At 45.1% G+C, this 12,271-nt stretch overlaps 2 protein-coding genes across 2 annotated transcripts; both read left to right on the forward strand.

Moving 5' to 3' along the window:
- The first annotated feature begins 574 nt into the window (after positions 1-574).
- LOC148392592 (cell adhesion molecule CEACAM5-like) lies at positions 575-6,656 on the forward strand. The gene is made up of 14 exons (XM_088387257.1): positions 575-629; positions 1,790-2,128; positions 2,184-2,465; positions 2,561-2,824; positions 2,905-3,183; positions 3,347-3,616; positions 3,721-3,999; positions 4,071-4,337; positions 4,414-4,689; positions 4,920-5,174; positions 5,535-5,655; positions 5,766-5,797; positions 5,881-5,970; positions 6,052-6,656. The coding sequence occupies exons 1-13, from the start codon at positions 584-586 to the stop codon at positions 5,949-5,951; spliced, it is 2,781 nt and encodes a 926-aa protein (XP_088243383.1). The 5' UTR covers positions 575-583; the 3' UTR covers positions 5,952-5,970; positions 6,052-6,656.
- Positions 6,657-8,482: 1,826 nt separating this feature from the next.
- On the forward strand, positions 8,483-9,754 carry LOC148392593 (cell adhesion molecule CEACAM6-like). The gene is made up of 5 exons (XM_088387119.1): positions 8,483-8,489; positions 8,643-8,966; positions 9,048-9,323; positions 9,458-9,654; positions 9,707-9,754. The coding sequence occupies exons 1-5, from the start codon at positions 8,483-8,485 to the stop codon at positions 9,752-9,754; spliced, it is 852 nt and encodes a 283-aa protein (XP_088243245.1).
- The last annotated feature ends 2,517 nt before the right edge of the window (positions 9,755-12,271 follow it).

Raw genomic sequence — 12,271 nt, forward strand, 5'->3', positions numbered from 1 at the left:
CTTTGTTCTTTTATTCTCCGGCGTCCATCCAAAGTGTTATCATGGAGCCATATGGCTATTCTGATGGCTTTGTGATAACTCCTTATCGGAATGGTCACACCATAAATGTTTATCAAAGGTCATGTGGCGATTATCAAGGTTTGTTGTTGTTGCATGCGTTTATCAAGAAGGACTAATACGGTGCCAATTGTGTTCACGACGTTTTCGCGGAAATAATTCATGACTTTGTAAATCAATTCCACTGAGTGGAATATGAAAACTTCAACTTGAAAAACTACTTTTTTTTTGCTAACCCATTGTTTGGTCATGACACATCGGGCGCATCTCAATACATTAAATATATATCCATAGGAGTTCCCCTTTTTGAATTCGCAGTAAATTAACTTTTTTTCCTGACATGCACCAGAATACCTCATAACATTGAGAAAGTGAAAAGTAAAGTTTTAGGACAAAAAAAACAATTGTGCCAAAGCATTGAAGTCAGCCAAGGTTCAAGTAGGTAGAGGCTCCGCCCCCCTAAGTGGTGCCTTAAGTGCGCTGCCACGTCTTTGCAATCGCTAATCGATGTCCGAAGCCTGCAGCGATGGCCACACGTGTGCTGCTTCTGATGTTGCTGGGAGCCCTCTCAGGTCAGCCCTCACATGCTCGTCAATTATGAATATTGACATGTCGATCTTTTAAAAATCAAATACATCTTGTTGTTAAATGAACTGTCAAAAGGTTATTGTAAAGGAGTTTTGACAATTTTACATTCTGAATACATTCTGATATTTATCATTTCAAAATGAAATATATGCTGTGATCAATTGGATTGTTTCACATTTCAAATAGGAATTAATTATAAATGTTAAATGTACTCATCATTATGAATACACACTTGTTCTAATCATTGTTATTGTTAGTATTGTGAATAATTGTAACAATGAAATAAGTCTGCAGTATTTTATATGTGTTAGTTTTCTATAAGGCAGCACAGTGTGGCGCACTGGTTAGCATGTCCGCCTCATAGTTCAGAGGGTACAGGTTCAATTCCACCTCTGGCCCTCCCTGTGTGGAGTTTGCATGTTCTCCCTGTGCCTGTGTGGATTTTCCGCGGGCACTCTGGTTTCCTCCCATATCCCATAAAAATGCTTGACAGGCCGATTGAGCACTTCCAATTGCCCATAGGTGTGAGTGCGAGTGCGGATGGTTGTTCGTCTCTATGTGCCCTGCGATTGGCTGGCAACTGGATAGGCTCCAGTACGCCCGTGACCCCCATGGGGACAAGCGGTACAGATAATGGATGGATGGATAGTTTCTAGAATAGAATAGAATAGAATGCCGCATATTGTCATTTTACAATGCGATTGTACAACGAAATTGGAGAGCTTCTCCCTTTCCAGTGCAATAAAAAAAAGAAATCCCCAAAAATAAACATTACAAAAATTAAGAAGTATAAAGGGAGCAGAAAGAATAAAAGTGAAAGATTCTTATTTAGGATGTATACAATGTGGCTATTTATATAAACATGAATGAGGTATGTACAGGAATTAAATAATAAATAATTATTGCATGTAGTCTTGACAGCAGCGGTGACAGTGGTAGTATAAAGGTGCATTGGTAACGTATTATGGTGTTGTTTGCTCTCAGAGTTCAGTGTGGTGATGGCTCTCGGGAAGAAACTGTTTTTCAGTCTGGTAGTCTGGATTTTATGTGAATTGCAATAGTTAGTAAATATTTTATGATTACATCATTCTCATTATTAAATGGTTTCAAAAGTGACTCAAATCCCATCTTTTGCGCTGGTCAGGCTCGAGCTACGCTGCCGGTGTGCTGTCCGCCGACAGGCTGGTGGCGGTTGTCGGCGAAACGCTGACGCTGGCCACCACGGTGCCTCCGCCGGCAGAACCCTTCCTGGTGATCACCTGGAGCGTGACGGACATGCACGGTGCCACTAGCATCGTCATATCCTCCTCGAGCGTTGCCAACGTCACAGCGCCCGAGTACCGGGACAGGATCACCCTCCTCCGTCACACGGGATCGCTGGAGCTGAGGAACGTGAGCCTGAGGGACACGGGAAATTTCAGGATCACCATCGTCCCGGCCGTTGGCGGTCATCAGAATGGGAACTGCAAAGTGGATGTACACGGTACGTGCTTGCGTTCATATTTATTCGTCCAGCCATTTACAGTTTTTATTCACAGAACGGATCTCCGGCGTGGTCTTGGTTGCAAGTGGCACGGACCTGTTGGAGTCCAACCGTCCGCTCAGGATGTCCTGCTCCGTCGCCGCCGGTTCCGGACTCTCTTTCCACTGGCTGAACGGCAGCTCGCTGATGACGGCCGGGGATAGAGTTCAGATCACCGCCGGCGGCTCCAAGCTCACCTTAAGTCGCGTGACCCGCTACGACCAAGGATCGTTCAGGTGTCACGTGTTCAACGTGATCAGTAATGGCACCAGTGACCCGGTCCAGCTCTCCATCAGCTGTGAGCTCCTTGACATTGTTCTGATTGTTTCTGGTGTTACTTCTCAGCCCCATCGCCGAGCTTCATAATGAGCCCCTTTTTTTATCCCTCTGCAGATGGCCCGGAAAACATCCAGCTAACCACATCCCCGTCGCTGAAATACCACTTGGAAGGCTCCAACATCAACCTGTCCTGCTCTGCTGGATCTCGACCTCCTGCAGTGTTCCAGTGGTCCTTGGATGGAGACCCGTTGGCTGCTTCGGGACCTGAGCTCAGACTGCAGAATGTTCTGCACAGTCAGAGCGGGAACTACCGCTGTCAAGCCTTCAACAACAAAACAATGAAGTCCAAAACTCGCCACTCGGCTATAACTATAATTGGTATGTGTATGATCAAAATGGGTTTATTGACGTTCTGATTTCCACATAATGGAGTCTTGAGTTTTCTGCATTGTCAACAGCACCAGTTTCTAGCGTGCAGATCAAGACCAACGCCACAGAAATTTTTGAATTCAGCGGACCCGTCAGTATGTCCTGCTCCTCGGTCGGGACCTCGCCCTCCTTCCGCTGGCTGAATGGCAGTGTCGAGGTTATGGAAGGCGAGAGAGTTCGGCTCACGGACGGAGGCGCCAAGCTTACTGTCGTCAACATGACCCGCTACGATCAAGGCCCGTTTCGGTGTCACGTGTTCAACACCATCAGCAACAGCACCAGTGATCCGGTGGTCCTGTCGGTCTACTGTGAGCCACAAACCTTATTTTCATCAGTTGCCACTTCGGCCCTTGTTTTCTTGTCCTCCCCACCATTGTTCTGTTGTCACTATTTATTTATCTTCTGTGCTCTAAAAATAACATTGACTTGACTATCACCTTGCTTATCAGTGATGCGCTTTTCCCCTGATAGTTGGACCGGAGAATATTAACCTGACGAGCCGGCCGTCCCAAGAGAACTACGACGAAGGTTCGGATGTGGACCTCATTTGCTCAGTGAACTCCGGCCCTCCGCCAAAATTTGTCTGGTTCCGCAATGGAGTGCTTTTGTCCCAGGCTGGATCGGAACTCAAGCTGATGAATGTTCATTTGCATCAGAGTGGAAACTACAGCTGTCAGGCCTTTAATGACAAAACTATGAAGAATCTAACATCAGAGCCCGTGGCTATTTCGGTGAAAAGATGTAAGTTGGATGAAAACATTTGAATCCAAGGCGATTCGTGTCGCGGAAGTGATGCGGCTGATTCTGTCCTCTTTGAATGTTTTTTTTTTTTTGGATTCTTATAGCAGAAATCTCTAATGTGGTGATCATTGCCAGCAGTACGGAGATGGAAGAGCTGAGCAGCTCCGTCAGGCTCTTGTGCTCCTCGACCGGATCGTTCCCAACGTTTGTTTGGCGGAACGGCAGCTCCGAGCTGGCGGCCAGTGACCGAGTCCAGATCGGCGGCAAAGGTGCCGTTGTCACCATCTCGAACGTGAGCCGCTACGACGAGGGTCCCTACGCATGTCATGTCTTCAATAACTTCAGCAGCGCCACCAGCACGCCGCTCAAACTCGCCATCAGCTGTGAGTCAAACAACCTTTTTGGACATTCATTGGTGGTTGGAATGACTTTTATTTTTTTTCTTTCACCACAGATGGACCAGAGAGCATTTTTTTCCAGCTCTACCCCTCCGGGGAATACTTTGTGAGAGGATCCAACCTCAGCCTGTCCTGCTCAGCTGCATCCAGACCTCCTGCCCTGTTTGAGTGGTTCTTCAATGGAGACCTGCTGTCCCAGGTCGGCGCGGTGCTCAATCTGCAGAAGGTTCAGGAGAACCAAAGCGGGAACTACAGCTGCCGGGCTTTTAACGACAAAACTGAGAAATATCAAACAACAAAGCCATCTGCAATCTTTATACAGAGTAAGTTGGGCCCGATCGGGGCTCCTCAGCCTGGACCATAATGTGAGCTAAAAGTTGTTGTTGTAATCGTCCGCAGCACCGGTTTCCAACGTGAGCCTTACCTCAAACCTCACAGTCATGTTTGAGTTCAGCTCAGCGACCATGTCCTGTTCGACTGCCGGGTCGGGACTTTCCTTCCTGTGGTTGAACGGCAGCTCAGAGGTCTCGGCCAGTCATAGAGTTCACTTCAGTAACGGAGGCTCGACGCTCACTGTAGTGAACGTGACGCGCAACGACCAAGGACCGTTCAGCGTCAACGTGTCTAATGGCGTCAGTGCGGCACTGAGTCGCCCACTGCATCTTTTCATTCAGTGTGAGTTTAAGGCGCAGACTCACACACACTCTCAGCTCGTCAATACGGCACTGATATTAGTCGTTCTTTGCAACAGATAAATAATGAATTTGTAACTGCTTTCATGTTGTAACACCGCAACATAGAGTCTATTTAGCATTAGGGTGAAGCTAGATGACCTCAGGGTGGTGCTTGTTTTTATTTTTTTTAGTTGCTGAAATTACGATTGTTTTGTATACTTGTCTTGTCAGACGGACCAGACAGCCTGACCATCGAGGGCCCGGACTCCGTTTTCGTCGGACAGCACGCCATGCTTCTCTGCTCCGCCTTGTCTGTCCCGACAGCGAGCTTCTTCTGGCTTTTGAACGGAAAGCCCACGGGTGTGCACGCAGCTGCATTGGTCATCGTTGCAAGCCAACATTGGGATGCTGGCGAGTACGTGTGCACAGCCCGGAATGCCGTCACCGGACAGAGCGCCAGTGGAAGCCATCAGTTGGCTGTTTTGGGTACGTCGTGCGCAACCAAGTTCACTGTAAATTGAATTTGTATGCAAGTTAAATAAGTAAAAAAACACTATTACATTGCCTTGTTTTCTTCAATTTTGTGATCATTTTGATGAATTTTGATGAATGTGACGAACGGATAAAAAAAAACGGGTTTCTTTTGGCACAGCAATGCCAAAGGAACAAGAAGCAACAACAACGGTTTCGTCAATTTTTTCCTCATGCCTGTGGATAAAGTAAATCGTCAATTTTTTCCTCATGCCTGTGGATAAAGTAAATTAAATAATAGTTTTTGTTGAAATTGTTATGTCATTGTAAGTAGTGCAATTTGTTGTGAGTAACGAACATCTTTTTTTTTTCCAGTCTTGTCCGACTGCAACTGCTGGACGTCTGTCACGGTCGCTGCCGGCGTCGCAGTTGGATGCTGTGTTGTCGTCGCCATGGTGATCGTCTTGATCCTGTATGGTCTCAGGAGAAGGAAAAGGTGAACCTCCTCATATTATTACGCATATTGAGAAGATAGGGAGTCAAAAATATGACCTTTTTATGGCTTTGTGGGAGATATTTCAACATCTTATTCATTTGACTTGACAGACACAGAAACATATATCCAACTCTCAAAAGAGGTTAGTTCTCGTCTTATTTGGTCAAAACTATTTTTAGACTCTACTCGACTCTATCAATAAAGACCAACTTGACTGCATTCTAGGGAGAAAAAGTATGAGGGTGCAGCAATCAGACATGTACAAGATCGCAGCTGGAACTCAGAGCGAGCGTTAGTCTGCTGCTTCCTTTCAAGGTGAGTCTGACAATTTTTGTCTGCATCCAAATACAAAAATGGATTAGTTGATAACAGATTTTTGCTGTTTGTTTTCTGCAGAAGAGAAGTGCAACTAAGTCCCCCAATGAAAACAAAACTCCATTCTTTCATTTATTTATTCCTACTTCGTGATTTTAGTTGTAATGTAGTGACACGCCACACTCAGCGACCAAATGGTTAGCATATCTCCCGTTTCATTTTAGCACTAGGTTCACAGCGTGTTTGCCAATTTGGAGGGCAGTCTCAAAACGTCCGCGTCACGCCAGAGATGAGCTTCTGCCATGGCTGGGATGGAAGTTGGCTGTGGACCACGCCCTCAGCGGCTCAGGCCTCCCTCTCGTAGATCCGCCGGCTTGTGCTCATCTGTGAAATTAGCAAGAGCAGGTCAAACCCACCTACATGCAGTGGTACGCCGCACGAAATTGGAGTTCTTTGAGTTGTCTCTGTGTTTATTTCAGGAATACAGACAATTGTTTATTCATTTTTAAAATTGCAGATGAGCAACTATTTTGAAGGAATGGGTGTAATTATTTGTGCACGCGTGTGTACAAAAAAGGTAAAATATTTTGACAATGCGCCACATTTGCTTTTGTGTACATATTGTATTTGTGTATATATTAAATGTTTAATAACTATTATTGTACACTGGTTATCTCAAGCCAATAAAATGTAATTGCAGTACGCGGGTTGCATTTTAATCGCATGGAAAAGACAAGTAGACAATAAACATTTTATTAGGTTTCATGTTCTTATCTTCAAGTTCATAAAGCAGGTGAGGAACATGAGATATAAAAAAGATCTAATGACCGTGGTGCTATTAAGCATGATTCCTTGCGTTATTTGGTTAGTTTGCAACTTTATGCACTTAGTGGAAATTTGTTTTGCTTTTATAAATATGTTGATCGTGTAAATTACTCATGAATATTTGTTTCCTCGGATGAAAAATATGCAGAGTTGTGTCAATGAGCTCAGAATGGTAATTATTTTTATGAGCCTTGTTGTGCGGGGATCAATGGACTTTGTGATTTTTGACAAGGGGTCACCCTGCAGCTCTTCTTGTGTGGCCACCGCATCAGCATAACTCCATGATATTAACAAGAGGTGACCCCATTTCAGACCTTAGCTGCTGTTATATTCATTTTGGGTGAAAAAATGTGAAGTTCAGGGAAAACTATTCATTACTGGACAGAGAAAAATGGAAGCTCGAAATGTGTGGATTGGTGGTTTAGAATGCTTATTTATTTTAGGGGGCGCTACTGAGTGAATTAGGGTTGTCACATTCTGTCATGAGATAAATTTATCTGCCAAATTTGGTAAATTTTCAGTCCTCTCCAGATTTGTCAGAAATAACGAGATGACACAACACAACAGAAGCAGTGAATATGACAATTGTAGGATTGACTCCAAAATCCCTCCAAGCAGCTGTGGCCCTGAAACTGTTGAGGCACTGTGTATTTGCGTTTGACAGAGATGCATTGTCTGCATTGTTTGAGTCAGCGTGCCGTAAAAAGTTCAACTCCGACCACAGTTTCGCCGCCTCTCGCTGTGCACCGCTAATTCACATGGCTCCTTTGACAACATCTTGGCCTGTAATTCCTTCCGAAATGGCCAAGAAGGCTTTGATCGCCCTGGCGTTGCGGAACCAGACGAGACGGTTGACTCCTGCTGCTCAAACACGACTCACTCAAAAGCGAAGCACAAACACTCGCAAAGCCGCTCTGACCTGGCGCACTCTGTCATCTTGTAATCAGTGACTAAAATAACCGGAGAAAAAAAATCACTTGGCGTCTTGTGTCAGGTCGAGTCGGGATTTCGCATTGGCGTTACTTTTTACTTTGTTTTGACTTCAGTGTTATTTAATTTCAGTTATTTTTGTTTAGTTTTAGAGCATGATTGTTGCTTTATACTTTGTCGAAAATGCTTTGTTTTACTTGAGCTTCTGATAGTTTAAACATTAATTTTAGTTTTAAAAAATGAAAGTTTGTCATTTAAAATTTTGTTTTGGTTTTCAAATGAGAATTTCAATGTAGGTTTCGGCTTTCATTATATAGGGTTGGGGTTTCAAATGAATCTTTTATGTTATAGACTCAAGATAGGATTTCAAACTAGGAATTCACATCAGGTTTACAAGTTTGAGTTACAAATTAGAGTTTCAAATTAGGATTTCATGTTAGAGTTTTGTCTCAATGCAGTTTGCAGTTTAAAACTAGTGTTAGGGTTTCAAACTAGGGTTCGCCTTGGAGGTGATTACACTGACGGACAAAGACGTCAAAGCTGAGTTCCTTATGTGCACAATGAACTGCATGTACGTGTGCGTGTGTGTGTGTGCGTGTGCTTGTGCGTGTGTGTGTGTGTTTGTGTTGTGTTGTGGCACGCAGTACATACACATTCCAGCGTTTGTGTTCCCTTTTTAAGAGAAGGGGGAGCTTGTTGAGCATGAAAGAGACGGGACGACAGCGGCCTCTTCTTATTTGAGACTTGTCAAGTCGCCATGGACAGTAGGCTGCAGTGGAGCAACTCCATTGTCTTGTTTCTTGTTGCAGGTACACTTCCCCTTTCTTCCTTTTCTACAGTACTGGGAAGTAGAGTTCATTTCTATCTATGTATTTATTGATTTAGTTTGGATTCAAGGTTAAATCTGCTTTCGTCAGGCACGTGCACGGCTCAGAACTTGCTCCCGCCGGGCCCGTTGAGCAGCGCCGTGTCCGGCAGCATCACCTTTACCACCACCCTCCGGCCCCCAGAGCGCCCCTTCCTCTCTGTCAGCTGGACCTTCAACGGCGCCAACGTTATTACCTCCACCACCGACGAAGACCTACCCGGGGACGGATATGGCGAGCGGATCACCCTGGATCGGACCACCGGCAGCCTGCAGCTCCGGAGGCTGACGGCAGCTGACAGCGGGGAGTACGTGGTCGCTGTCATACCGCGGGGCGAGAGTCTGAAACAGGGCACAGTTGTGCTCAACGTGTACGGTGGGTTGGTCCTCGGACAAATGCCTCCTGTGTAAAGGGGGCTCGGACCCACAAACAACATTCGTTTTTAATTTTCGCCAGTGCCGGTCTCCGGGGTGACCGTGCGGGGTCCCACGAGCATCCTGATCGAAGACCAGCACTCGGCCAGCGTCACGTGTGAGGCCTCGGGCTCCGTCAGCTCCCGAGTGTGGACCAAGGGCGGGCGTCCCATCCTCGCTGGGCCCACCGTCAACTTGTCTCAGGGCAACGTGACCGTCTTCATCCAACCCGTCCGCAGCCACGACGGCGGCGTCTACCGCTGTCGGGTCAGCAACCCCATCAGCACCCTGACAGCCGCCTTCAACCTCACTGTCAATTGTGAGTATGTCGGCCGGCCTCGCCTCTGCGCTCCTCGTGTATGTAATCGTCATTTTCAAATCAACAAATGTCCTTCTTTGAGTCTAAATTAAAAGTTCAAAGGCCTCATTTGCAAGCTATTGTTGTTTGCGCAGTCGGACCACAGAACGTGTCCATTGCGGGGCCCACGGCAGCCCCGCTTGGCCGCAGAGTGACGCTACTCTGCTTGGTCAACTCGTTCCCGCCGGCCAACTTCGCCTGGGAGTTCAATGGCAAAGCCACAGGCGTCAACGGCTCCTTGTACGTGGTCCCCCGCATGGACGAGCAAAGCGAGGGCAACTACACGTGCACGGCCAGAAATGCGGTGACCCGGCGCCAAACCTCCACCCTTCTTTACCTGAGAGGTACCAATCCGCTCGGAGTGCCTCTCCAGTCAGAATTTTCTTACCTGATGTTTTTCCTATTTGTTGCTGATGTCATCAAGCGTCCTGCGTCGCTCCTTGCTGGTCCTTATCAGCGCTGGTGCTGAGTGCAACGAGCCTCAGGTGGTTCATGTCGGCCTATTAGAAGATGAATGGGTGAGTTCCAAAATCGAATAATAGGCCGGCTGATGTGATCTTTTTTTTTAATTGGGAAAAATTGGCCTTTTTTTTTTTTTTTTACCTATTTTTGTTGACACCAACACATTACTGCTTAATTAAAAGCGCTTGGAGCAATATCTCAATTAGACACACTTTTAAAAAAAAATCACACATTGATTGTGGAATAGAAAAACTGTCAACAAACATTAAAAATCACGTTTATATTCGACGTTGACATTGCTTTATTTTCGGTATTGGACTTAACAAAATACTTCCGTGTTAAATTGGCAGATAGGAAGAGTGACAGAATTGAGCGACAAAGATTTTATAAAAAAAAAATTATTTTCTTTGCTAGAATCCGAGAGCCTTTTGTAAATGATTGCATTCTCTTCCTGATGCGTCCGCTTAGGACACAATGTCTTATGAAAAAGCCTTTGCGAGAAGCATCGTCATGGAGATACAAATGAAGGAGCTTGCTTTGGAACAATTAACAGTACAACTATTTCTTTGGACTCAAGGATTCATTTGTGAATATGAGATGCACTAGAGCTGTGTTTAGGGTTAGGGTTAAATCCTGTTTTCTTTCACGCTAAAAAAAAACAATTCTCATAACACATGAATTTAAATGATGATTGTGGATGTGGATTATTCATGTTGAAAATAATTTCCCTGGCATTACGTAATTTAGCAGTATTGTTGTTGAAAGCCCTCCTTTAACAAGGATATCTTTTCAACACCAGCCTTAATGAATCACTTTTTTGTTGTTCGCTTGAATAAACACCTCAAATGACTACATTATTTACCTTCGTGAAAAAAATGTCTGTATTACTATTTATTTATTGTTTATTTCACAGTAAAAGCGTTTGTAATACTTTTGCCCAAATTGATCTCTATGCGCCATCGTGAATTTTTGCATGCCACAGCTCAAAAGACCACGCCGAGTTGATAATGACATGATAATTATGCACTGTCAGCACCCTACCCTGAAACAATTGAGCCACTCGCTTGAATGAAAACACGCAAAATCATCATGCTTATACTGTTGCTTGTTGTCATTATTATTGTTATATAAGGTCTTTCTGTTTTGTTCAGATGAAAAAATTAAAGCTGTTAAAAATAACAGATCAGATTAAAAATGAGGTTGCAAAAAGACATTTGCATGAAGTCAGGTTAAATTTGCTCTTTGAACACACGACTTATTTAGTCGGCCCCCACATCGACCCCAGCGCCTCCCGCGGCCCGCCACAGAGTTGTTTTTCTCGTCAAGCCTTTTTACACCAGCGATTTACATGCGGGGCAACAAGCTGATTGGAAGCAAATGAAAAAGCTTTGCATCACTGACCTGATTAGCTCGCTCGACACCTGCGGCTCATTTTGCCAGGCAGATAATTATTTAGCGGTGCTTTTCCCGCAGGGGGGAGGAAGCTTAACGGCGGGCCACTGGTGAGAAGAGGCTTTAAATAAATGCACCGCCTCGCTACTTTAGCGGTAACAGTTAAGCAAGTCATTCAACCTAATGCTGACAGCGTCATGAAATGGAGACCGCCGCTACTTTTTGAATGTTAGGGGTTTTGGATGCGTGTGAGGGTTAGGTTGCGGGTTGGGGTTCAGGTATGGGTTTGGGTAAGGGTTAGGTTATAGGTGAGGGTTAGGGGTTACAGGTTACGGGGTTAGAGTTAAGATTTAGGTCAGGGTTCGGGAGCGGGTTAGGGTGAGGGTTAGGTCTAGGTTGCTGGTGAGGGTTAAGATTAGGTTGCGGGAGAGGGTTGCAGGTTAAGGTTAGGGTTTGGGTCCGGGTTACGTGGTTAGCGTTAGGACTAATGTTAAGGTTCTTAGACTTCAAAAATGACCATGGCTTTAAAAAGGACCATGTATCGTAAATTGAAAAAGTATTACTTTTTATATTTTTCAAAGTTGGGTTTCTAACTAGGATTAGAGATTAGGGTCTGGCTATTTGCTAACGCGCAACTTTGAAAATGTGGTTTTCTTGCACATGCAGACGCTGCCCAGCACGAGAACATGGGTTGACAGCTGCTTTGGAACCGCCGAGAGGAAGAAGAGGATGACGTAGTTTGTTGGCAACATCAATTTCAAATGGTTTATTCTTATTGTCATCATCCAACTATCTGAAGAGAGAGCAACAGCAATGTGTCACACACACAGGGCAGTAACTTTCCATCCCACATCGATACCAAATGGCCATGTGATAACAGAACAGAGGACATGCTTTTGTCTCCCCGCCTTGTCCCTTGTCCCTTGCCGCCTTTTGCCTTCCCGCCTCTTCCCTTTGTTGTTCTTACGTGCGGACAGTATAAAACCTTCTGACCTGGAGTGTGGGGGTTGTTGTTTCATCTGATGTTGTGCCTTGTGTACTAACCGCCATTAAAC

Source organism: Syngnathus floridae, chromosome 10 (genome assembly GCF_059516105.1).
Source record: "Syngnathus floridae isolate MCC-2025c chromosome 10, RoL_Sflo_1.0, whole genome shotgun sequence".
In the NCBI taxonomy this organism is placed as follows: domain Eukaryota; kingdom Metazoa; phylum Chordata; class Actinopteri; order Syngnathiformes; family Syngnathidae; genus Syngnathus; species Syngnathus floridae.

Bases quoted from the DNA above. Each gene is read 5' to 3' on its own strand.
- LOC148392592 (XM_088387257.1), top strand. From the start codon at position 584: ATGGCCACACGTGTGCTGCTTCTGATGTTGCTGGGAGCCCTCTCAG. The intron at 630-1,789 runs GTCAGCCCTCAC...TGCGCTGGTCAG, and splicing joins GTTGCTGGGAGCCCTCTCAG to GCTCGAGCTACGCTGCCGGT. The intron at 5,798-5,880 runs GTTAGTTCTCGT...ACTGCATTCTAG, and splicing joins ATATCCAACTCTCAAAAGAG to GGAGAAAAAGTATGAGGGTG.
- LOC148392593 (XM_088387119.1), top strand. The intron at 8,967-9,047 runs GTGGGTTGGTCC...AATTTTCGCCAG, and splicing joins AGTTGTGCTCAACGTGTACG to TGCCGGTCTCCGGGGTGACC. The intron at 9,655-9,706 runs GCCAGAAATGCG...TTTACCTGAGAG, and splicing joins AGGGCAACTACACGTGCACG to GTACCAATCCGCTCGGAGTG.